This window comes from Nicotiana attenuata, chromosome 8, assembly GCF_001879085.1.
Source record: "Nicotiana attenuata strain UT chromosome 8, NIATTr2, whole genome shotgun sequence".
Lineage (NCBI taxonomy): Eukaryota > Viridiplantae > Streptophyta > Magnoliopsida > Solanales > Solanaceae > Nicotiana > Nicotiana attenuata.
The window spans coordinates 27,948,691-27,975,231 of record NC_031996.1 but is presented as its reverse complement, the minus strand read 5'-3'; the positions used below and the strand labels follow the sequence as shown (position 1 = coordinate 27,975,231).

General features: G+C 40.6%; 1 protein-coding gene across 2 annotated transcripts in view; it reads right to left on the bottom strand.

The window, feature by feature from the left end:
- LOC109231128 (oligopeptide transporter 7-like) overlaps nucleotides 1-2,355 on the bottom strand; it is a 6,234-nt gene extending 3,879 nt beyond the window's left edge. The window contains exons 1-3 of one of the 2 annotated variants that reach the window (XM_019396690.1): nucleotides 2,209-2,355; nucleotides 1,483-1,988; nucleotides 957-1,054 (exon numbers count right to left, since the gene is read on the bottom strand). In XM_019396690.1, the coding sequence (XP_019252235.1) occupies nucleotides 957-1,054; nucleotides 1,483-1,988; nucleotides 2,209-2,245 (641 nt within the window). In that variant the 5' untranslated portion in view covers nucleotides 2,246-2,355. The remainder of the gene's footprint in view (nucleotides 1-956; nucleotides 1,055-1,482; nucleotides 1,989-2,208) is intronic. The other variant, XM_019396691.1, reaches the window with a different exon arrangement.

The window sequence follows — 26,541 nt, the reverse complement described above, 5'->3', positions numbered from 1 at the left end:
TTCATTCTAAGTTCAGTCGCATAAGTTCAAAAGATACATATTGCCCCAATTGTTGTCCGAGTGAAGTATGGAGGAATGCAAAATCAAGCTGAAATGCCATCCTCTTGTGGAACTTTGATCTCATTTGATTTAAAAGGGGAAACCCTCCATGGTAAATTGAAATCTTCAACTCCGTCGGTCTTCAAGTTGTAGTTTTCAAATTCGCCGATCTTCAAGTTGAAATGTTTAGGCCCTCCAAGTCTCAAAGTTGAAGTCTTCAAGTCCGTCGGTCTTCAAGTTGAAGTCTTCAAATTCGCCGGTCTTAAAGTTGAAATATTTAAGCCCCCAAGTTGAAGTCTTCAAGTTNACTATGTGGGGTCCAGTGTACCGCTATCAATTATCATCATAATTATCAGCCGCACCCAGCCGAAAAAATTGTAAATTGTTATCAATCAAGAACAGTGCCAAAAATCAATTATCTTGGTTTTTCTATTGTATTATATCTATATGTTATCTTAGGGTTTTCTACTAACTAAAAAAAAAAAAAAAAAAAAAAAAAAAAAAAAAAAAAGCAAAAATCATTTGGTGATGCATTTTCATGTTAGCATGTTAGTACATTATTAGTGTATTCACAAGATGATTCAAAAAGATCCCAGCTTGCATGGTGAGTGAATACCCTTAATTACTTAGCTATATATTAAGGGGATTCAGCAATTTATATTTATACAAAAGAAATCGTTTTTAACCTCTATTTATAAAATATAATTTTTCGACAAAGAGAATTTGAAATATCTACGTCACCGGTTTTAACATGTTATAGCATGTAATGAGACATTTTGCAGGCTAAACGAATACCTCTAGTTATCATTTAGGTGATTCAATAACGTAAAAACTCTTTTATACTGTTGTAATTAAACTCAAAATATTAATATACTGAATTACAGGCAGAGTCTAGCTAGAATAAGCAAGAAACTTGCCTGAATAATGAGACTTGGACAAGATTGGCAGGCCACCACATTGCTGCTGGCTCTACCAAATACCTTCTAAAAATTCCAGCCCATCCGAATCCTAGCACCTACCATTCAAAATTTCCATATCTTATCAACAAATTAATCCAACTACATATATAAAAAAGAATCTTGAACATATATACAGTCAAACCTCTCTATACCAGAATCGTTTGTTCTTGATATTTTTGGATGTTATATCGAATTGTTATTATAAAGAACATATATTATTAAAAAAATGACATTTTGTTCCGAAAAACTTGACTTTTACGGTGAAGTATTGTTATATAAGCAACGGCGGAGCCAGAATTTTTACTAAGGGGTGTCAAAACATAAAAAAATTAGATCAAAAAAATTATCTAGCAATACTAAGTAATTTTCCGGCAAAGAGGTGTCAGATTGACACCCCTTGGTTGAATATGGCTCCGCCACTGTACATAAGAATGCTGTTATAGAGAGGTACGACTGTACTAACTATAAGAATTAAAATATTTACCTGTGTTGTGATAACAACAATAAGGGAAACGAAGAAGGTGATGTTTTTCTGATAGAAAACCTTAACAGCAGTGACAACATGAATAGCATAAACAGTGCCAGCACCAGAGTTTGCGAAAATGGTAATAAGAACATGTTCTTTGACATTAAAAGGCCCTGGATTTAAAGTAAATTCCCATTTAGACCCTTGAAAGAATACTCTTTTTGTGATTTTAGCAGCCATAAGTTGGCCTAAAGGAACCACAGCAATCTGAGCTGAAATTGCTGTAATGGTCAATGGTTCTGTTCTGTACCAAAAGAATTGGTTTAAAAATGATAGTAAAACACAAGAAAGTGTGCCTAAAAACCACATTCGAAAAGTAAGAACTGGGAGTGAAGGATCATCTGCAATTGGCACTGTGAGTGCTACTTGTTTAATTGGTGAGTTTTCTTCTTGTTTTTTGATTTCAAGAGAGTTGTTGACTTTGGATTTTGAGCTTGATGCAATGCCATGATCAAGATTTGATACTGCAAAAACATAAGAGTTTGTGTTTGGATTTGTTAGAAAGAAAATATGAACTTTGAGCTTTGACGATGTAGAATTATTAACTTTTCCTGCTCGAATTATTCAAAAATGTTGTCGTCTGTGTCAGATCCTACAAAAGCTATTCCGTTTTGAGGATTCGACACGGTGATATTTTTGGAGAATTCGAGTAACATAAGAATTGAGTTAGAAAAAGTTTCTTACAAAGAGGAGTCTTGATTTCTGATGCAGATTCTTCCATTGGTTTTGTGTCTCTTTTTGGAGATGTACTTGGACAAGTGATATAGCTGGATATACATTTAGACGTGGGAGAATCTTATTCTTTTTATATTTTCCAATAATTTTGGATTAGGTGAAGTGTTGAATAATAAAAAGAAAAAAATAGAAGAGAGAAGAGCCAAATGGTGAAATTAACCCTATGCATTTAAACGTGGAAGATATTTCTACCTACCAAATACTTATGCAAGTGAGTAGTTAAAAAAGGAACCTTTTTTTTCTTCCTTTTCATGTAGATACTAGATTCAACATGTTATGTACGAATGAGGTTGGTCCACGTCATAGGTCTACCACAGAACCCAAAAGCATTTTAGGGCTCGTTTGGTACGAAATAAGGAATAATTAATCTCGGTATTAAATTTAAGAAGAGTTTATCCCATGCTTGGTTGGTAGAAAACTATGGTATAATTAATCCAGGATTAGTTATCCCGCGATTGTGGAATTTTTTAATCACCATAAAAAGATAGAATAACTAATCACAGGATAACAAATCCCGGAATAATTAAACTTGGGATAACTTCTTTCCAACCAAACGACCCCTTTATATTTTTTCTTGGACTTCTCTTACGGCTTGTTAGCGGTGGCGGAGGCAGAATTTCATTAAGTGTATCAAAATATATAAAAGTAAATGTATGAAAAAATCAAGGGGAATCAATATATAGTATATATGCATATAAATTTTTCTTTACGTATCTACACCGTGTATATTTTCCGTGAAGGGTTGTCAGTTGACGCCCCTTGCTATAAGGTGGCTCCGCTACTGCTTGTTCGGATTCATTATCAGTGGCGGAGCCACCCTTCGTCGTAATAAATTTTTCTAATATATATTTCTTTTGAGTTTTTTCGTATATTCATTGTCACGACCCAACTCCATTATAGGCCGTGATGGCGCCCAACATCATTGTTAGGCAAGCCAACACCGATCAAACTAGTGGTTTCCCGTCTAAATAAATTACTAAAATGGATAACATTTCCTCATTTGTTAAAAAGATTTAGAAACTTGCAATTGTAGCATAATTAAATGGAAACAAACGAGTACAAATCATAATCGTGTAAACAAATCCGAAATCATAAGTCTGCTAGTGTGTGTGCCAAGACCTGGCGTCACAGGTATGCGGGCAATCTAGTAGAATATATAAAAGAATATTGCCATACTGTCTGAAAGGTAATAGAAAGAAAAATATAATATAAGAAAGACTCCAACTGCTGCAGAACAGCTTGGAAGGCAGCTAACCGAGAAGTCTCGGGATGGGGATCAAATCTGCGCACCAGACTGGTAACCATATGTGCCTGCCTCATATCCTGTACAATTAAGTACAAAAGTGTAGCATGAGTACACAAATAATATGTACCTAATAAGCATCTAGTCTAACCTCGAAGAAGTAGTGACGAGGGGTCGACTTCGACACTTACTAATGGGTTTTCAATGTCTTTTCCTTATGCTTCTTATGTTTTGATGATCTAACAAACTTATTGTAAAGAACCAGATAGAGAACCTGACCCACGTGGTATACATTTTAAATGAATAATGTCCAGTCTGATCTCCAGCCAATGAATGAACAACCACAAGGAGGAACACAATAGGGACATGATGATCTGGTCCCTTAGGGTTCTCCAACAGAAGTACAAGTCAGTGACTGTTCGCAACCATTATAAATAGAAACACAACAGGGACCTGGTCCCTTAAGGTTCTCTGACAGAAGTACAAGTCAACTGTACAGCCGGAACGTAACAGCAGAAAGTGACTATCTCGCAACTGTTACAAAAGAGGAAGACAATTGGCACCTGGTCCCTTAGTGCTCTCCGACAGAAGTACAAGTCAACTATACAGGTGGAACGCAATTGCACAGAAGTAACTGTGCAGCAGACAGTGCAGCAGTCACTTCTCATTGGGAATAAGCGTGTACCAAGAATTGACATGACTATCCATTGTGATGTCTTTTGTGATATAACAACCTGGTGCAAGGCACAACATTTCACTTGTGCATTCAGTGATATTCTCTCAAGCATAACAATGTTCATCCGGCATTGAAGTCACTGGTGTGTCAAGAACAAGAAGACAACTCCACTAAGGATCAGTTTCGTAATGAGTTTATGTATATTCGTAGTTGAGTTGTAATCTTGTTATTTATTCTTCATTGTATTTCCTATTTTGCTTTCTCAGAAGCTTTGTCTTAGGAAAATAAAAATTCGTAAACTTCCGAGTTTATGTTGTGACTAGGATTAGTCATAAGTCTAAAGCCTTTGTAACTAGGAGAGTTATAAAGTGGCTTATGGTGAGAGCATCACAAGTTGGTTGAGTTCTTTGTAATAGGGTTATTACAAAGTGGCTTGTAATAGTGAGATTGCAAGTTAGTGAAGTTAAAAGCCTACATGTGTAGGTCGTGGTTTTTTTATCCCTTTGTGTGGGATTTTTCTACGTAAAAATCTCTTGTCTTCTTTACTTACAGTTTTATTAGCATTCCCAGCTTAACCTCATATAAGACCAGGTACTCTACTGTTTGGTGGACTCATACAAACTAACAATTGGTATCAGAGCGGGTTCCTCCTATGAGGCTAACACCTAGGAAGGATCCTCATGGCTGCTCCACCAAATTTTGAAGAAGGTCAATATACATACCGACCACCCAGGTTCAATGGACAATACTATGGGTGGTGGAAAACAAGAATGCATGATTTTATCATGGCTGAGGATTCCGAGTTATGGGATATCATTTGTGATGATCCACATGTTCCTATGAAGAAGCTTGAAGAAACTGGACCAATGGTGCCGAAAGACAGAAAGGAGTACAGTGATATTGACAGAAAAGCTATAGAAAAGAACTATCGCGCTAAGAAAATCTTGGTGTGTGGTATAGGACCCGATGAGTACAACAGAGTCTCAGCTTGTGATACTGCCAAAGAAATATGGGAAGCGTTGCAAACCGCACACGAAGAACCACTCAGGCTAAACAATCCAACATTGACATGCTCACCACAGAGTATGAGCTCTTCAGGATGAAGGATGATGAGTCTATACACGATATGCACACCAGATTCACATCCATCATAAATGAGCTTCATTCGCTTGGATATGTCATTCCCACAAACAAGCCGGTAAGAAAAATTCTTAGTGTTCTACCTGGTTCTTGGGAAAGTAAGGTAAATGTCATCACTGAAGCTAAAGATCTACAAACTCTAACCATGGACGAGCTGATTGGCAATCTGAAGACATACAAGGTGAAAAGAAAGAAAGAGAGTGAAAGAAGAGAGCCAAAGAAGGAAAAGAACCTGGTATTCAAGGTTGAAAGCAGTGACTCGAGTGAAGAAGATAGTGATATGGCCTATCTTACTAAAAGATTTCAAAAGATGGTTCGAAGGAATGGTGGTATACCAAAGAGGGGCAGTTCTAGTAAAGTAAGGAGTAATGATCTCTGTCACAAGTGTGGAAAGGCAGGGCATTTCATCAAAGACTGTCCACTAGCGAAATAAGAGCAATGACAAAACCCTGACAAAGCAGGAAAAAGAAACCTGGTTCCAGACAAACGATTCAATCGAAAAAGTGCAGCTAACAATATTGTGAAACAGGCTCTTGCTGCTTGGGGAGACTCCTCTAGTGAATCAGAAAGGGAACCAGATGCAGAAAATAGTTCCATGATGGCAGTGGAAACTGAAGCAACAAAGTATGATTCACTGTTCGCACTGATGGCTCAGTCTGATGATGATGAAGAAGATGAAGATAATGAGGTAAATTTCAGGGATGTTCAGAGAAATCTGAAATCCTACTCTTCTAAGAAGCCAAGGTCATTAGCAAATGTTCTGATTGATGCTTATTATAGCTTTGATAATGATAAGGAGATCTTGACCATAAAACTAGGAGAAATCGAACAATCTAGAGATGATCTGGTAGTCTGTGTAGTGGACCTAAATGAAACCATAGCCAATCTTGAAAAAGAAAAGGAAGCCTTGAATGAGAGAATAACTAGTATGGACAATGAGAGAGATGACCTGATGGTAGTAGTTGTTGACTTGAAGGAAACAATAGAAGGTCTTAGCAATGAAAAACACACCCTAGAAGAAAAAATTACAACTACTGAGAAAGAGAGGAATGACCTTTTAGTGATAATTATAGATCTAGAGGAAACCATTGAGGGAATCAATAGAGAACATAGGAATGTGAGCCTTGGGAAAGGGAAGGAAGTAGCTGGTGAGACGCACATCAAGCTTGAAAAAGAATTAACTGATGTGAGAACTAGTCTATGTGGTGAACTTGAGAAGAATCGGCAACTTCAAGCTGAATTGAAGAAAGTAAGAATTGATCTTGAGAAATCTCTAAAGTGGACTTGGTCCTCAGATGCTGTCACTGCCATGTATCTTAACAATAGAGGAAACAGGTAGGGCATCGGGTTCCAAAGGGAGAAAACTCCTTACAACCCTCACAGCAAGTACGTCACTATGCCTAATAACTGGTTGTGTACCCACTGTGGGAACAATGGGCATTTTAAAGAAAATTGCCAAGCCAGGATTCAATCTATTCAGAAAAACAAAGTGTTTACTGACAAAGTAACTACTAACAAGGGACCAGGTACCACTCACAAGAAACGAATGTTGCCTGCATGGACTAGAAAAGCCCTTATCCATCCCTTTTATCATAACAAGGGACCCAAACTAGTTTGGGTTCCTAAATCTAACCTATGATTTGCGTATGCAGGGAACAGTGAGAGGAAGCGTACTGCAATAGACCATGAACAGAGGATGCTCGAAGCACCTTGGATTTCTTCTCACTAAAAGCCCTACAGGTAGGGAATGTATTCTCCTTCAAAAAGGGAGGTACATTCTCGGTGTTTGAAAAGTTGGAAAGCTTCTTTGACACTCGGTTGAGAACGTGTTCTATGTGGGTGGCCTGAAGAACAGTCTCCTGAGTGTTTGTCAAATCTGTGATAGAGGTAACAAAGTAGAGCGCTTATCAAAAGTGTGCACAGTTACCAATCTGGTAATTGGCCAAGTGGTCTTAGCGGCCAAAGGAAACAAGAACATCTACTTTGCTGACTATGAATCTCCATATGGTGGTGATGTGAGATTCTTGAAGTCCGTTGATGATGCAGAATTTCGGTATAAAAGATTGGTGCATGCAAGCTTGTTACCCCCAAATAAATTGATTCAGAAGGACCTAGTCCGTGGTCTGCCAAACTCAAGATTTATCTGGACATTGGGTCACAAAACAAAGGAGGAGACTCTAGAGGCATTAATGGTCCTTGTCACGAAGAGTCAAGTGAAGATCAAATTGAAGGGATAATGGATCAGATCTGACCACGGGAAAATGTCTGAGGAAAAACAACAAACACATGCATGCTACCTAGCGAATAGGTGTATGGTCAGGTCCCTCCTGGACAAAGCCCACTATGAGCTGCAAAATGGAAGAAAATCAAAAGCAACTCGTCTGGGGACCTTTTTTTTAAAACAAAATGGCATGTTCTCAATTGTAGGAAGAACCAGCGTGGGAAGTTTTGATGCAAAAAGGTGATAAAGGAATCCTTCTGGGATACTCCCCACAAAGCAAAGGCTACATAGTCTACAACAAAAATGGCACACTAGGTAAAGGGAGCGTTCATGCGCTATTCAACGAGATACCTCCTCTAACAAAGGAGGAAACAGTGATGATCAATAAAATGAACCATCTCTGGACCTTGGGAAATATCTGAGGTTTCAATTGGGAAGGCTGATATGACATGTAAGATGAAGGAGAAAGGTGAAGGATAATGCAACATCCTCTTCCACTTCTCACAAGGAACCTGGCATTGAAATTGTGACCACTGAAGCTGAAGAAAGAATAAAGATACAGTGCAAAACACTCCACAAGTAACAGAACAAGGAGTGCAGGGTAATCCAATTAACCTACCAAGCTCCTCTACCAAACAAACCTCAATTCCAAACTGGAAACTCAAAAGCTCCCATCCACCTGATAACACAATCATTCTCCTTCTGTATTTCCACTCCAGAATAGAATCCAAACTCAAGTCCCAAGGAGTCATATTTGAAGGCTGCCAAAAGAAGTCTTGAGTTACCTTAAGGGAACACAGGACCTGGTCCTGTATCACCCTGCAGGTGACAGCTTAACATCTTTGATTGTGATGAATTAACTATGCAGGTTATCTGGTGGACAGAAAAAGCTCTAATGGAATGACTCACTTGTCATGATCATGTCTCATCTCTTGGGGCACAAGGAAGCAAAACTCAATGGCTTCATTAATAACTGAAGCAGAATATTTCAAAATAAGAGGACCAAGCACATTGAGTTGAAGCATTATCTTCTGAGGGTCAATATGGAGAAAGGGTTGATCTGTGGAAAGTCTTGCAGAACAGAAGACCAAATACCAGAAATCTTCCCTAAAGCCTTTAGTAGGGAATATTGTGGAAGAAACAAGGTGAAGCTGGGGTCATGAGAGTCTAATGGACAAACTGATTCTCCATCAATTGGCCATGCAAAACACATTCATGTAAAATTAGCTAAAGTGTTTTCTGACCAGGCCTAACTCACATTGATACCGTTGCAGGTAAACACGCATGACGATCATAGAAGCTAAGGGTACAGTTATGAACTGCGAAAGAAGAGCTGCTAAAACCTTTTTCAAAAAAAAATTTGTTCGGGCATCAGGTTCCTGTACATGTTAGTAGTAATGTGTTTTTCTCTGCATGAAGTCTCAAAATGGAAACATAATTAACTCAACTGCCACATCATCCAACTTTTCAAAGTCTGCATGACATGTCTTGTCTTTCAAATCCCTTCATCCCCTCTGCACGATAACATTTTCCCACAAACCTACCGCTATTTTGAGAACTATTCAGAACCTGTTTCTCTCTATTCTCATCATTAGTCCCTCTTCCAATAAAACTCTCTTTCTCTCTCACAGCAAGTCATGAACCTTCATCTCCTCTATATATCTGTGATCCTCTTCTCATTTCTCCTCCTCACTCTACTTCTATAGTGGCAATCGAATGATCGCTTCCCTCACCCACCATTAACACCACTCCCATTTCCCTATCATCCTTAAAATCATTCCCAAAGATTCACTATTTCAATCCTTCCAATACTATTGTATCCACACCTGGTTCCTCCTATTTTCCTATAGTGTTCCCTTTTCTAACAAACCCTGTTTCCCTTCCACATATTGAAAACCCTATGTCTCGTCACTCCTCTGATCTCATCAAAGAACACTCAGGAGCTTTTACCTCTCAAGTATCAGAAGTATCTGAGGACGATCCTGATCAGTATCTGAACTCCTCAATGTTGGACTTGGTGACACTCACAGAGTCACCAGAAAAGGAAGAAGCGCATAACATCATGGCTATCGCTGCTGAGAGTCTGATTAATGAATGAGCATATCTCTCATCTGAGTATCAGGGGGAAGAAACTACATTCCTAGGCGATGTAAGAACTATAGTACTCCTCGAGTTTGGCTCATAAGACACTCCCAGAAATACCTGCTGAAGCACCTGATTTTCTTCCAGGTAAACCTACTTCTGCGTCTCCTGATCACCCTAAGCTCTTAGAATCCTCCCCCAAGGCACCCACTATCAGGTCACAACAGCAAGAAGGTTTTGAGTATATATTGCAAAAAAGTAGGAGGAGTGTCAAGACAAAGAAAAAGAGGATGATGAATCAAAGGGAATTTGCTACTGACAAGAGTGTTCCAGTAAGTGGGATTGACAAAAATGCTCCAAAGGAACCGGGTTCCTTAGTGCAACAATCTATGAAAGCTCAAAAGTCTGTGGATAAAGCTTCCGATGAAACTATTGAGAAACAAAATAGTGCTTTCGTGAAGGGCAGCGGCAAATCTAAAAAGAGTCAAGTTGAGCAAGCCATGTCTGAAGATAATACTGTGGGGTTAGTAAGCTGGAAAGGAAAGTCTGTTAAAGGATCTAGCAAATGAAAATGGGAAACTGTTAGAGAACCTGGTGCTCTGAGAAAATGCCCAGTGATAGAGGTCTTTGGCAGCAGAAACTAAGAACTCAGAAAGTCTTGTGGGGTCGTACATTTGACCTAGCAATTTCAGAGATGGCAGGCATGAGACAAATTCTGAAGATCATTGGGTTTTAGCAATAGGAGCACTTGTTTCAGGAAAGCATGCTTCTGGTGTACGAAGATGCGGTGCAAAACATCTACGCATCTCTCTTAACTGTTGAGGGGGATCACATTTGTGCGCTAGTAAATGGAGTAGACATTGTACTCGATGATTCAGCTTTGGGAAAGGTTCTCAGAATCCCATTTGAAGGGATATCCTCAGTCAAAGGTGTCTGTGGTGTCAACTTAGGAGAGCCATCATGAAAGAGCAAGCTATTCAGCAGGGGGAACAGGTGCATAAGAAGGTTTACTTCCTAAGTATCAACTTCTCTTTGAATTGGTCAATAAGGTACTCTTACCTCATTTTGAAAGGCGCTCCATTGCTACAAAGTCGGATATGGTCTTAATGGAAGCGCTTGATGAGTTTGTCCCAATCAATCTGCCAGCAATCATGATAGAACATATACAAAAGGTGGAAAACTTTAAAGGTGGGAATCATGGGTTACCATATGGCTTTCTCCTCACTCAGGTGTTCACATTCTACAAGGTCCCCTTGGGGAATCCCAGAGTGGGCACACGCAAGAAAACCTTCTCTAAGACCACTTTAGAAGAATGTGAATGTGTAGAAAGAGTTGGGGGAAGCATCTGGACCATTTCTTAGCTGAACAACGCTCAAAATATAGTTTCTGAGGAAATCAGAAGGTTGAGGGCCCAAAATGCCATACTAGAGACTCAACTCAGTCAAGCAGTTAAAGGACCTGATTCATTTAATGAAGAAGTTTCCCGACTAACAAAGGAAAATGATAAACTTCGGGCACAATTACTTGAAGAACAACTATCTGCAAATGCTCGACTGGACCTGGTTCTCAAAACCATTGCTGCCTCTTCTTCCAAGCCTCATTCTTCTAGTGTCCCCTAGGATCCTCTCCGTGTCCAGCTATTTCTGCTTAATATTTTGTGGCTGTTGTTTTCTTTTTGTTTGCTCTTTTTTGTGATGGCATGCTGGAATTCACCATTATTGCTCCTATCTTGCTCAGTCCATTGTTAATATTAATGAAACATCTCCTCTTTTTGCATGTACAATGTTGTTTTCCTCTGGCTTCTCTTTTCTGTCATGCTGTGTGCACATATGTGGCATGAGTTAGCTATGTTAGACTTCTTTATGCTGGTTATCTGCTTGTGTTTCTTTTTAATGATGCCAAAAGGGGGGAAAATAAAGGGAAATAAAGGGGCATGTGGGATCTGAGATTAAGGGGGAATCAAAAGCTAACGGTCAGGGGGAACTTGAGAAGTTTCTAGTAGCTTAGATCTGGTTGTTTTAGGGGGATCTGAGATTAAGGGGGAATCAAAAGCTAACGGTCAGGGGGAACTTGTGTAGTTTCTGGTAGCTTATCTGATTGTTTTTGCTCTAATCAAATACTATCAATGCCTAAGTTTGGCATCATCAAAAAGGGGAAAATTGATGGGTTTTCAATGTCTTTGTCTTATGCTTCTTATGTTTTGATGATCTAACAAACTTATTGTAAAGAACCAGATGGAGAACCTGACCCACGTAGTATACATTTCAAATGAATAATGTCCAGTCTGATCTCCAACAAACGAATGAACAACCACAAGGAGGAACACAACAGGGACCTGGTGATCTGGTCCCTTAGGGTTCTCCGACAGAAGTATAAGTCAGTGACTGTTCGCAACCATTATAAATAGGAACACAACAAGGACCTGGTCCCTTAAGGTTCTCGGAGAGAAGTACAAGTCAATTGTACAGTTGGAACGTAACAGCAGAAAGTGATTATCTCACAACTGTTACAAAAGAGGAACACAACTGGCACCTGGTCCCTTACTGTTCTCTAATAGAAGTACAAGTCAACTATATAGGTGGAACGCAATTGCACAGAAGTAACTGTGCAGCACTCAATTCTCATTGGGAAGAAGCGTGTACCAAGAATTGACATCACTATCCATTGTGATGTCTTTTGTAATATACCAACCTGGTGCAAGGCACAACATTTCACTTGTGCATTCAGTGATATTCTCTCAAGCATAACAGTGTTCATCCGGCATTGAAGTCACTGGCGTGTCAAGAACAAGAAGACAACTCCACTAAGGATCAGTTTCGTAATGAGTTTATGTATATCCGTAGTTGAGTTGTAATCTTGTTATTTGTTCTTCATTGTATTTCCTATTTTGCTTTCTCAGAAGCTTTGTCTTAGGAAAACTTAAAATCCGTAAACTTTCGAGTTTATGTTGTGACTAGGTTTAGTCATAAGTCTAAAGCCTTTGTAACTAGGAGAGTTATAAAGTGGCTTGTGGTGAGAGCATCACAAGTTAGTTGAATTCTTTGTAATAGGGTTATTACAAAGTGGCTTGTAATAGTGAGATTGCAAGTTAGTGATGTTAAAAGCCTACAAGTGTAGGTCGTGGTTTTTTTATCCCCTTGTGTGGGATTTTTCCATGTAAAAGTCCCTTGTCTTCTTTACTTACAGTTTTATTAGCATTCTCAGCTTAACCTCATATAAGACCAGGTACTCTACTGTTTGGTGGACTCATCCAAGCTAACACTTACTAAGGGCCAACAATATGATAATATGAAATTCTAATTAAGCATGATATACAACAATAAGACTAAGAACAAGAAATAACTGAGCAACTCTTTACCATATTTAAGAACCCAATTCACTTCCTTCATTTAAAACATATGATCACACAAACAGTGAATTTTACACCAATTATAAAAGGCACTTCCGGTTCTATTATCACACACGAACTCCGCCGAGGACGTTTGACCCGATCCAACATAATGTAAACAGTGCACTGCCGGGGGTCGAACGGACCGAACCATAGATGCATCTATTAACATGCCGAGGCGAACGGCCCACTCCCATGAGAGTAGTAGAACAAATTACGCCGCTCGCGAATATACTTGCGACGCGGTCAAATATAATTTATCAATAAATCATAACCCTTTCTTGATTCTTTTGAAAATAAAGACAACAACTTGAGGCTTTCAAATCCTTAAAATCTTCAACTCAGTTCCATTTGATACAATTAACAAATGTAATCAAATAACGGCGTCCACAAAGCATGGTGTAAACCTAAAACTACCCGGGCATAAACAAGAATAGTAGCTACGTACGGACCCTCGTCACTTCGTGTGTATGTAGCCCCCACAAATAATAACACATTGTTAATTAAGTTCACCTATGGGTTAAATTCCCTCTTACAAGGTTAGAAAAGAGACTTACCTTGTCTCACGCCTACTTCTAAGTTCAAGAATGCGCTCAAACCCTCAAATTAGAGCCGAACAATCCAAAACTATTCAAATAGTGTAAAAACTAATCAATATGTGTGTAGAGGTTTATATTCTAACTATTTAAATAATTACCCAACCCTAAATGTAAGGTTTCTAAACCCCTGGGCCCAGATGCTCGGACTCCAGAATTTTTTGAAGAAAGTTATTACCCATAACCGTAGGAACATAAATATGTGATTTTCACTAGGTTTCATAATCATTTTCGTGGTAAAATCTCATTTTCATCAAAACCCTAGGTATTCACCTAAACCTAAATCCATGGAATTTACTAATTTACATGTTATAATCTACCCATAAACTATGTATTTAACTCACATTGTGTAGGAATTACTTACCTCAAAGTGTTAGGTGAAATCCCCACTCTAAGATCTCCAAGAATCGCCCAAAATGAAAAAAATAAGCTCAAAAATATCTAAGTCCCGCATTAAATGAAGTCCACTGCCTCCAGCGATTCCGCACCTGCAGTCATAGATCTGCATCTGCCCCCTCGCTTATGCGGATAAAAGTCTGCTTTTGCGGAACTCCCCTGGGCCGGTTGGCGTCGCATCTGCGGAAGGGTTTCCACTTATGCGGTCCCGCTTCTACGGAGGATGGACCGCACCTGCGGAAACTGGGTTGCCCTTCCTTTGCCACTTCTGCGAGCCTTAGCTCGCACCTACGGCTGCCTGTTAACTTATGTGAGTCCACCAAACTATAGAGTACCTGGTCCTCTATGAGACTGATATGTAGAATGCAGTAAGGACCGAATGTAAAGAAGGCCAAATATTTTCTACGTGGAAAAATCTCGCACAAGGGGATAAAAAAAACCACGACCTACACCTGTAGGCTTTAAACTCAACTAACTTGTAATCTACCTATTACAAGCCACTTTACAAACTCCCTTTTGCAAAGACTTCAAACTAACTTGTGATGCACCACCACAAGCCACTCTACAACTCTCCTAGTTACAGAGGATTTAACTTATGACTATTCCTAGTCACAACATAAACTCTAAAGTTTACGGATTTGGTTTGTTCCTAAGACAGCGCTTCTAAGAAAGCAAACTAGGAATTACAATGTAAACAATTAACAAGATTACAACTCAATTATGGACGTACATAAGACTCTATTAGAAACTGATCCTTAGTGGAGTCGTCTTCTTGTTCTTGACACACCAGTGACTTCAATGCTGGATGAACTTTGTTATGCTTGAGAGGATATCACTGAATGCACAAAGGAAGTGTGTCTTGCACCAGGTTGTTTTATCACAAAAGATATCACAATGGGTAGTGATGTCAACTCTTGGTGTACTTCTTCCCAGTGAGAAGTGACTGCTGCACAGTCTGCACATCCACTTCTGGGCAGTTGCTTTCCAGCTGGATAGTGGGCTTTGTACTACCTGTCAGGACACACCAACAGACTAGGTCCTAGTTGTGTTCCTCTTCTGTAACAGTTGCCAGATGGTCACTTTCTTCTATCACATTCCAGCTGTGTACTTGACTTGTACTTTCTGTTAGAGAACCCTGAAGTAGCAGGTCCCTGTTGTGTTCCTCTTTATCTTTATTGCGTACAGTCACTGACTTGCTTATGTCGGATAACCCTAAAGAGCCAGATCATCAGGTCCCTGTTGTGTTTCTACCTTTGTTGATTTTCAGGCTTTGATTAGTTCGCATGACATGTATATCCTGTGCGCCAGGTGCTGTATCTGGTTTTTCATGCCTAAGTTTGTTAGATCATCAAAACATAAAATACTGAAAACCCATGAATTTCTCCCTTTTTGATGATGACAAACTTAGGTATGGACACTATATAAAAAATAACCAGGATGAGATGCCAGTAGTTCCCCCTTAATCTAACCTTCACCACAATTCCCCCTTAAAATAAGCTCCATCACACTTAAGTTTCTTCCCTCTTTTGGCATCATTAAAAAGGATAGAAATAAAGAAGAGCACCAGCAGATAAGAATCATATAGAAGTCTAACACAACTAGCTCATGCCACATATGTGCACACAACATGACAGAAAAGAGAAGCCGAAGGAACATAGGATTGTACAAGCAACAAAAAGGAAGTTGTTTCATTAATGTTTACATTGGACTGAGTAATTCAGGAGCAGTAATGGTCAAGTACAACATGCCATCATAACAAAAACATGCAAACAAAAGTAAAACAGCAGCCACAGGAAATTGGAGCAAAAGTAGTTTGACACGAAGAAGATCCTAGGGGGTACTAAAGGAAGAGGGCTTGGAAGAAGAAAGGGCCATGGTTTTGAGAACCAGGTCCAGTCTAGCATTTGCGGACAATTTTTCTTCAAGTAATTGAGCCCGAAGTCTCTCATTTTCCTTTGTCAGTCGTGTAATCTCCGCACGTACAGAATCAGGTCCGTTAACTGCTTGACTAAGCTGAGTTTCCAGTATGGCATTTTGAGCCCTCAGCCTTCTTATCTCTTTAGAGGCTACATTTTGAGCATTGATTAGCTGAGAGATGGTCGAGATGCTTCCACCAACTTTTTCGATACATTCACATTCTTCTAGAGTGGTCTTAGAGAAGGTCTGCTTGCGTGTGCCCACTCTGGGATTCCCAAAGGGGACTTTATAGAATCTGAACACCTGAGTGAGGAGAAATCCATAAGGTAACCCACGATATCCACCCTTGAAATTTTCCACCTTCTGCATATGGTCTATCATGATTGCAAGTAGATTGACTGGAACAAACTCATCGAGTGCTTCCATCAGCACCATGTCCGATCTTGTAGCAATGGAGCGCCTCGTAGAGCGGGGTAACAACACTTTATTGACCAGCTCAAGAGAAGCTGGTACTCAGGAAGCAAAACCTTCTTATGCACTTGTTCCCCCTGTTGAATACCTTGTTCTTTAATGATGGCTCTCCAAAAGTTTATTCCACAGACACCCTTAATCGAGAGCATACCTTCACACGGAATTCTGAGAATCTTCCCCAACGTGGAAGCGTCGAGTACAATGTCTACTCCATTTACAAGCACACAAATGTGATCCCCCTCAATAGTGAAAAGAGATGCGTAAAAATTTTGTACTGCATCTTCGTACACCAGAGTCATTCTCTCTTCAAACAAGTGTTCCCATTGTTGAAATTCCACAATCTCCAGAATTTGTCTCATCCCTGTCATCTCTGAAATTGCTGGATCAAATGTACGACCCCACAACACTTTCTGAGTTCTTAACTTCTGTTGCCAAAGACCATTATCACGAGTAGCAGACCTTATTGTACCAGGTTCCTTAACTGTTTCCTTCTTTTGTTTGCTAGACCCTTCATCAGACTTTCCTTTCCAGTTTGCCATTCCCATAGTATTGTCCTCAGACACAACTAGCTCAATTAGACTCCGTTTAGACTTGCTATTGTACCTCACAGATAACTCTTTCTGTTTCTCAACAGTTTCATCAATGACCCTATTTACAGACTGTTGAATTGTCATAGATTGTTGCACTGAGGAACCAGGTTCCTTGGAAGCATCTTGATCTACTTGGTTTACTGACACTCTTTTGATGAAATCCTTTGGATTCATTTTCCTCTTTTTCCTTGTCTTGACACTTCTCTTATTTTTTGAAACGAGGACTCAGAACTCTCTTGCTGTAATGACCTGATAGTGAGTGATTTGGAGGAAGACTCTAAGAGCTTGGAGTGAACGGAAGGTATAGGAATGGATTTGCATGGAAGAGAATCAGGTTCATCAGAGGATTTTTCTGAGAATATCTCATGAGCTCATGACTCAAGGAGTTTTGTAGTTCTTACATCTCCTAGGAATGGATTTCTTCCCCCTGGTACTCAGATGAGAGATATGCTCCTTCATTCATCACACTCTCAGCAGCTATGGCCATAATGTTATGAGCTGCTTCCTTTTCTGGTGACTCCTTGAGAGTCGCTGAGTCCAACATGGAGGTGTTCAAATACCGGCCAGGATCATCCTCAGGGGCTTCTGATACTTGAGGAGTACAACCTCCTGTGTGATCTTTGATGAGATCGCAGGATTGACTAGACATAGGATTCTCAGAATAATGGTAAACAGGGTTTATCAGGAATGGAAAAATTGTAGGAGTGGAGGAGGAACCAGGAGTTGGTAAGGTGATAGAGGGTGTGAGATAATAGCGCTCTGGGGATGATTTCAAGAATAATGAGGAAGTGGGAGCGATGTCAATGGTGGGAGAATAAGATGATTTTTCGATCATCATTAGATGAATACTTGATAGACGAGTATAGAAAGAGACGAAGAGAAGATCCCAGCTGTACAGAATAGATAAAGGTTCATGACTTGCCTTGAGAGAAAAAGAGGGTTTTATTGGAAAAGGGGCTAATGATGAGTGGTGAGCGAAACAGGTTCTGAATAGTTTAAAAAATGGCGGTAGGTTTGTGGGAAAGTGTTATCGTGCAGAGAGGATGAAGGATTTGAAAGAAAAGACATGACACACAGATGCTGAAAAGTCGGATGGTGTGGCATTTGAATTAATTTGGTTAACACAAAAAAAAAATTATTTGAAGAGGGCATGCATAATAAACACATTACTACTAACCTGAAATACAAGAACCTGATGTCAGAGCAGTCTTTTGAACAAGGTTATAGCAGCTCCCCTTTCGCAGTTTATAGCCATACCTTTAACTTCTATGATCGTCAAGCGTGTTTACCTACAACGGTATTGATGTGAGTTAGGCTTGGTCAGAAAACACTTTAGCTACCTTTACCTGATGGTCTCTTACACAACCAGCAGATTGAAGATCAGGTTCTTCATTAGATTCCTCTAACTCCATCTTCTCCTTGATTTCTCCGGAATGTTCACTTCTTGAGGCTTTGTTGCTGATATCTGGAATTTGGTGTGCTTCCATCGATCAATCCTTCCTTTATACTGATCCGCAGAGGATGATCTCACCCTTCAAATTTTTCTCCAGTTGTTGATGAGGTCATTTCGTTTTGCTTCCTTGTCTCCCAGAAGATGAGGCATGAATCATCACAGGTGCACTTTGGTTTTCCAATTTGAGACAGAAGTTGGTTGAGAAGAGAAATATGGAGGTTCACTTGGTTTCCCATGCTATGTGTTCTGCTGTTTGCGTAGTGCCATGAGCTACATCTTTACTTCTTCCTTCAGCTTCATTGGTAGCCAGTAATGTACCAGGTTCTTTGTGCGACACGGAGAATGTTGTTGCATTGTCTTTTGCCAGTCTCCTTCATCTTGCTCACTTTAACATCCTCCTGATTTGAAGCCTTAAATATTTCCCCATGAGCATCTCCTGCCATTTAGTGCTTGCTTTGTTGGAGACCTTTTGACCTTGTTTTATGGGTTGTTCCCCAGAGGGATTCCTTCATTCGTCTGTTTGCATTAAGTTGATCCTTCCTGTTGTCAGAGGCAAGGCATTTTCTTCCAATTGGCGGTTCCTGGCGAGTTTTAATTTAGGAAGGACCTGGTTCGACACCTGTTCTCCAGTAGGGCAGTGTTCATTACTTTTTCCCAGAGCCTTTTTGGTGATTCCATAGGCGACAAGCATTATCCATGCTTCATTTTCCAGTTCCGTCGTTTCCTATTCGGTTCCCAAGGGAACCTTTCTACCTTTTCATTTACAGAGATTGTACCCTTTAATTTGTTCTTAAGGATACATTCCCTTCCTGCAGGACTTACAGTGAGAAGCATTTCATGAAGTTTTTAGCTGCGTGCTTCAGGCATTCACTATCCATAGTCTATCGCAGTCTGCTTCCTCTCACTGCTCCCTGCACATGCTCATCAAGGGTTAGATTTAGGAACCCAAGCTAGTTTGGGTCCCTTGTTATTATAAAAAGGATGAATGAGAGATTTCCTAGTCCACGCAGGCAGCATCCGTTTTTTGCGAGTGGTACCAGGTCCTTTGCTAGTAGTCACTCTATCAGTGAACGCTTTGTTCTTCTGAACAGACTGAACCCTGGCCTGACAATTTTTTTTAAAATGCCTATTGTTTCCGCAGTGGGTACATAGCCAGTTATCAGGTACAGTGACATACTTGTTGTGTGGGTTGTAGGGAGTTTTCTCCCTTTGAAACCCGATGCCCTGCTTGTTCCCACTATTGTTGAGATACATGGCAGTAATAGCATCTGAGGACCAGGTCCATTTCAAGGATTTTTCAAGATCATTTTTTACTTTCTCCAACGCAGTTTGGAGTTGCTGATTTCTCTCGAGTTCACTACAAAGATTAGCTTTTACAACAGTTAGCTCCTTTTCCAGCAAGATGTGCGACTTACTGGCTACTTCCTTCCCTTTCCCAAGACTTACATTCCTATGTTCTCTATTGAGTCCCTCAATGGTTTCCTCTAGATCAGCGCATATTGCTAACAGGTCATCCCTTTCCTCTTCAGCAGATGTAACTTTTTCTTCTAAGGCGTGTTTCTCATTGTTAATGCCTTCTATTGTTTCTTTTAGATCAACAACTACTACAATCAGGTCATCTCTCTGATGAAATGCCCTGATTCGCAAGTGGGCAGTCTTTGATGAAATGCCCTGACTTTCCACATCCATGATAGAGATCGCTGTTCCTTGTTTTACTTGAACTGCCCCACTTTGGTATGCCACCATTTCTTCGAACCAATTTTTGAAATCTCTTAGTAAGATAGGCCATGTCACTATCTTCATCACTAGAATCACTCTGTTCAGCTTTAAGCACCAGGTTCTTTTCCTTCTTGGGCTCTATTCTTTCGCTGTCTTTCTTTCTTTTCATCTCGTAAGTTTTCAGATTACCAATCAGCTCATCCATGGTCAGAGTCTGTATATCTTTAGCTTCCGTGATGACATTTACCTTACTTTCCCAAGACCCAGGTATGATGCTAAGGATTTTCCTTACGAGCTTGTTTCTGGGAATGACATCTCCAAGTGAATGAAGCTCATTTATGATGGAGGTGAATCTAGTGTGCATATCTTGTATAGATTCATCATCCTTCATCCTAAAGAGTTCATATTCTGTGGTGAGCATGTCAATCTTGGATTGTTTGACCTGAGTGGTTCCTTCATGAGCGGTTTGCAATGCCTTCCATATTTCCTTAGCAGTTTCGCAAGCTAAGACTCTATTGTACTCATCGGGTCCTATGTCACACATCAAGATTTTCTTGGCACGATAGTTCTTTTCTACAGCTTTTCTGTCAATGTCGTTGTACTCTCTTCTTCCTTTCGGCACCATATGCCCTGTTTATTCATTCTTCTTCATGGGAACATGTGGACCATCGCATATAATGTCCCACAGCTCTGAATCTTCTGCCATAATAAAATCATGCATCCTAGTCTTGCACCAGCCATAGTATTGACCATTGAATCTGGGAGGTCTATAGGTTGATTGTCCTTCTTCAAAGCTTGGTGGAGCAGCCATTGAGGATTCCTCCTAGGTGTTAGCCTGATAGGAGAAATCTGCTCTGATACCAATTGTTAACTTATGTGAGTCCACCAAACTATAGAGTACCTGGTCCTCTATGAGACTGATACGTAGAATGCAGTAAGGACCAAATGTAAAGAAGGCCAGAGATTTTCTACGTTGAAAAATCCCATACAAGGGGATAAAAAAACCACGACCTACACCTGTAGGCTTTAAACTCAACTAACTTGTAAACTATCTATTACAAGCCACTTTGCAAACTCCCTTTTGCAAAGACTTCAAACTAACTTGTGATGCACCACCACAAGCCACTCTACAACTCTCCTAGTCACAGAGGATTTATCTTATGACTATTCCTAGTCACAACATAAACTCTAAAGTTTACGAATTTGGTTTGCTCCTAGACAGCACTTCTAAGAAAGCAAACTAGGAATTACAATGTAGAACAATTAACAAGATTACAACTCAACTATGGACGTACATAAGACTCTATTAGAAACTGGTCCTTAGTGGAGTTGTCTTCTTGTTCTTGACACACCAGTGACTTCAATGCTGGATGGACTTTGCTATGCTTAAGAGAATATCACTGAATGCACAAAGGAAGTGTGTCTTGCACAAGGTTGTTTTATCACAAAAGATATCACAATGGGAAGTGATGTCAACTAGGGGTGGGCATAAAATCCGAAAAACCGAATTTCGAACCAAACCGAATTAATTCGGTATTTCGGTTTCGGTTTTTTCGGTATTTCGGTCTAATTCGGTATTGCAATTTCGGTATTTCGGTACGGTCCTCGGTATTAAAATTCTGAAATTTCGGTATTACCGAAATACCGATTTTTAGAAGATATTTTCTTAATAACCCAGCCCACTGCCCATCGCCCCAGCCCCAACGCCCAAGCCCAAACCCTTCTTTATTTAATTCCCAGCCCCAGCCCATCGCCCCAGCCCACTCTAAACTGTAATTTCTAAGGGTTAGCTTAGTTTAGCTGGTTAGGGAGGGACTTAGAGCATTAGCAATTTAGCATTTATCAATTTAGACTTTGAGAGAGTACAATATAGTCTTGAGCGGCGATTTGGCGATTTCCGACTTCCTGTTCCTGGCGATTTCCGACTGGCGACTTCCTCACTCCGACTCCTCACTCCTCAGTCCTCACTCACGCTGCTGTTGCACTATGTTTAAGTGTTAAGGTTGTTGCAGTTGGCCAGTTGTACTGTGTTTAAGTGTTAAGACTGTTTTTGTTGCACTGTGTTTAAGTATTAAGTGCTAAGACTGTTACACAGTTAAGTTAATTCTGTTGCATCTGCTGCATCTGTTGCACTGTTAATTACTTAATTCTGTTAATTCTGTTATATAGTTGTGTAATGTGTAGTTGGTCGCCCCTTTTAGGCCAACTTTCAGCTTTGGAGTTGGGAAGAATTTGCATTTTGCAGTGCACTGGAGTGGCGTCAATCATTCTTTAGCTAGTTGTGTCTTGGCCATTTTTTAATCCTTTTAATTGTTTGGTGTTTTAGCCTATACTTTGATTAATAACTCAATTCTTCCGAATTTGAACTCTAGAAAAGATTCCATGACTTGATTACTTGATTGTCTCAAATTCTCTATTCTTTATAGTTCGGAACAGATTCTTCATTCTTTCACAGTGAAAGTTTCAGTTGTGCATGTGCACTGTTAGCATTGATTATTCAGCGATTATTAAACCGAAACCGTACCGAACCAAAATAAGAAATACCGAACCGTACCAAAATATTTTGGTATGGTATTTGGTATACACAATTAATAAACCGAATACCGAAATACCGAACCGAAATACCGAATGCCCACCCCTAAATTATCAACTCTTGGTGTACTTCTTCCCAGTGAGAAGTGACTGTTGCACAGTCTGCACATCTACTTCTGGGAAGTTGCGTTCCAGCTGGATAGTGGGCTTTGTACTACCTATCAGGACACACCAACAGACCAAGTCCTAGTTGTGTTCCTCTTCTGTAACAGTTGCCAGATGATCACTTTCTTCTGTCACGTTCCAGCTGTGTACTTGACTTGTACTTTCTGTCAGAGAACCCTGAAGCAGCAGGTCCCTGATGTGTTCCTCTTTATCTTGATTGCATACTGTCACCGACTTGCTTATGTCGGATAACCCTAAAGAGCCAGATCATCAGGTCCCTGTTGTGTTTCTACCTTTGTTGATTTTCAGGCTTCGATTAGTTCGCATGACATGTATATCCTCTGCGCCAGGTGCTCTATCTGGTTTTTCATGCCTAAGTTTGTTAGATCATCAAAACATAAAATACTGAAAACCCATCACTGCCCAAGCGCAGGTGCGATTATGACAGATCTGGGGAGCCTCAACTCTTGCTCCAAGTTTTCAACTTAGTCCGAGCCTCGTCCGATGATACTCGGGGCCCCCAGGGCCTGCCCGAACATACCAACAAACTTGAAATCATAAAACGGCCTCACTCGAACTCTCTGAACTCCCGAAACAACATTAAAACTATGAATCGCACCCCAAAACCAATTGAATCAAACTTAAGAACTTCAAGTTCTTTATTTTACTTCCAATGCGCCGAAACGTACTTAAACTACTCGGAATGACACCAAATTTTGCGTGCAAGTCTTAAATAAAATTACGGAACTATTATCGGTCTCGGAATTCCGTTTGGACCTCGATATTAGTAAAACCCGCTCCAAACCAAATTTAAAGAACTTCTAAAAACCTTCAAGAACCAACTTTCACTATTAGGCGCCAAAACGCTCCCGGGTCATACAAAACTCGATTCAAACATACGCCCTAGTCCAAATTCATCATACGAACCTGTGGATCAGTCAAATCTCGATTCTGATGTCGTTTATTCAAAATGTTGACCGAAGTCAAACTTCTCATTTTAAGCTAACCTTAAGGAACCAAGTGTTCTAATTTCAACCTGAACTCTTCCAAATCCCGAACCCATCCCCGCAAATCATAAATCAATAAAGCAAGTACGGGAAGTCTTATTTGGGAGAACGGGGTTCTAGAAAGCAAAATGATCGGTCGGGTTGTTACATTCTCCACCTCGTAAACAAACGTACATCCTCGAACGGAGTTAGATTCATACCTGAAGTGATGAATAAGTGTGGATATCTACTCCGCATGTCCTCCTCGGACTCCTAGATCGCCTTCTCGTTGGTTGTCTCCTCCACTGACCCTTTACCGTGGAAATCCTCTTGGATCTCAAGTAGTGATCCTGTCTAGCAACAATGGCTACGGGCTCTTCCTCATAACCCAAGCTCTCATCTAGCTGAATAGTGTTGAAGTCTAACACATGCGACAAGTCGGCGTGATACCTTCGGGGTATGGACACGTGAAAAACTGGATAAACCCCTGATAGGTTGGGAGGTAAAGAAAGCTCATAAGCAACCTCCCCAACCCGCCTCAACACCTCAAATAGGCCTATAAACCTTGCTAAGCTTTCCCTTCTTCCCGAATCTCATAATGCTTTTCATCGACAAGACTTTCAAGAGAACCTTCTCGCCTACCATAAATGATACATCACGCGCCTTCTGATCCGCGTAAATCTTCTGTCTGGACTGTGTTGTGCGAAGTTGCTCCTGAATAACATTACCTTTTCCAAGGCATCTTCACCAAATTAGTACCATATAACTTAGCCTTGCCGAGCTTAAACCACCCGATGGGAGAACGACATTGCCGACCATATAAAGCCTCAAATGGAGCTATTTCGATGTTGGACTGATAACTGTTATTGTAAGCAAACTCGACCAAAGGCAAGAACTGATCCCACTGTCCCCCAAAGTCAATCACACATGTCATGAGCATGTCCACCAAATCTTTATGTCCGCTCTAACTGCCAGTCGGTCTGTGGGTGAAACGCAGTGTTGAGCTCTACACGGCTTCCCAACTCACTCTATACGGCTCACCAGAAATGCAAAGTGAACTAAGGGCCTCTATCTGATATGATGGACACAGGCACCCCATGCAACCGAACTATCTCCCGAATATAAATCTGGGTCAACCTCTCTGAAGTATAAGTAGTCACAACCAAAATGAAGTGTGCCGACTTAGTCAACATGTGGACAATGACCCAAACTGCATCAAACTTCCGCAAGGTCTGCGGTAACCCAACTACGAAGTCCATAGTAATGCGCTCCCATTTCCACTCTGGTATAGTCATCTGCTAGAGTAGGCCACCTGGCCTCTGGTGCTCATACTTAACCTGCTGGCAATTTAGGCACCTAGATACATACTCAACTATGTCTTTCTTCATCCGCCACCACCAATAATGTTGTCAGGTCCCGATACATCTTTGTAGCACCTAGATGAATAGAATATCGAGAACTGTGTACCTCTTCTAGAATTCTCTCCCTCAAGCCATCGACATTAGGAACACATAGACGACCCTGGAGTCGTAGGACACCAACCTCGCCAATAGAAACCTCCTTGGCACCACCCTGTAGTACTGTTTCTCTGAAAACTGCCAAGTGCGGATCATCAAACTATCGAACCTTGATCTGCTCCAATAGTGAGGATTGGGAAACAACACATGCAAGAACTCGGCTGGACTCTAAAATATCCAACCTCACAAGTCTGTTAGCCAAGGATCGAATGTCCAAAGCTAGTGGCCTTTCCTCTGCTGAAATGAATGCCAATCTACCCATACTCTCTGCCTTTCTGCTCAAGGCATCCGCGACTACATTCGCCTTGCTCGGATGGTAAAGAATAGTGATGTCATGATCATTCAGTAACTCGATCCATCTGTGCTGCCTCAAATTGAGATCCCTTTGCATGAACAAATGCTGTAAGCTGCGATGATCGGTGTAAACCTCACATGACACCCCATAAAGATAATGCCTCCAGATCTTAAGAGCATGAACAATTGCGGCTATCTATAGATCCTGCACAGGGTAATTCTTCTCATGAATCTTCAGCCAACACGAAGCATACGCAATAACTCGCCCCTCCTGCATCAATACACAACCCAAGCCAACGCGTGAAGCGCAATACACCGTATACATCCCGGAATCGGAAGGCAACACTACAACCGGTGTTGTAGTCAAAGCTGTCTTGGGCTTCTGAAAGCTCGCCTCACAATCATCGGACCAACGGAACGGAGCACCCTTTCTGGGTCAATCTAGTCAAAGGTGCTGCAATGGATGAAAAACCTACACAAACCGGCGTTAATAACCTGCTAACCCCAGGAAACTCCTGATCTCAGTCACCAAAGTGGGACGAGGACAACTCTGAACTGCCTCGATCTTCTTGGGATCCACCTTAATACCCCCGCCTGATACAAAAGGCCCAAAAATGCCACAGACTCTAGCCAAAACTCACACTTGGAGAACTTAGCATACAACTTCTGTTCTCTGCAATGTTTGAAGCACCACTCTCAAGTGCTGCTTGTGCTCCCCCAGGCTACGTGAGTAGATCAAAATGGCATCAATGAAGACAATGACAAACGAATCAATATAAGGCCTGAACACCCTGTCCATCAAATCCATAAATGTCGTTGGGGCATTAGTCAAGCTGAGGGACATCACTAGAAACTCATAATGGCCATATCTAGTATGAAAAGCAGTCTTCGAAATA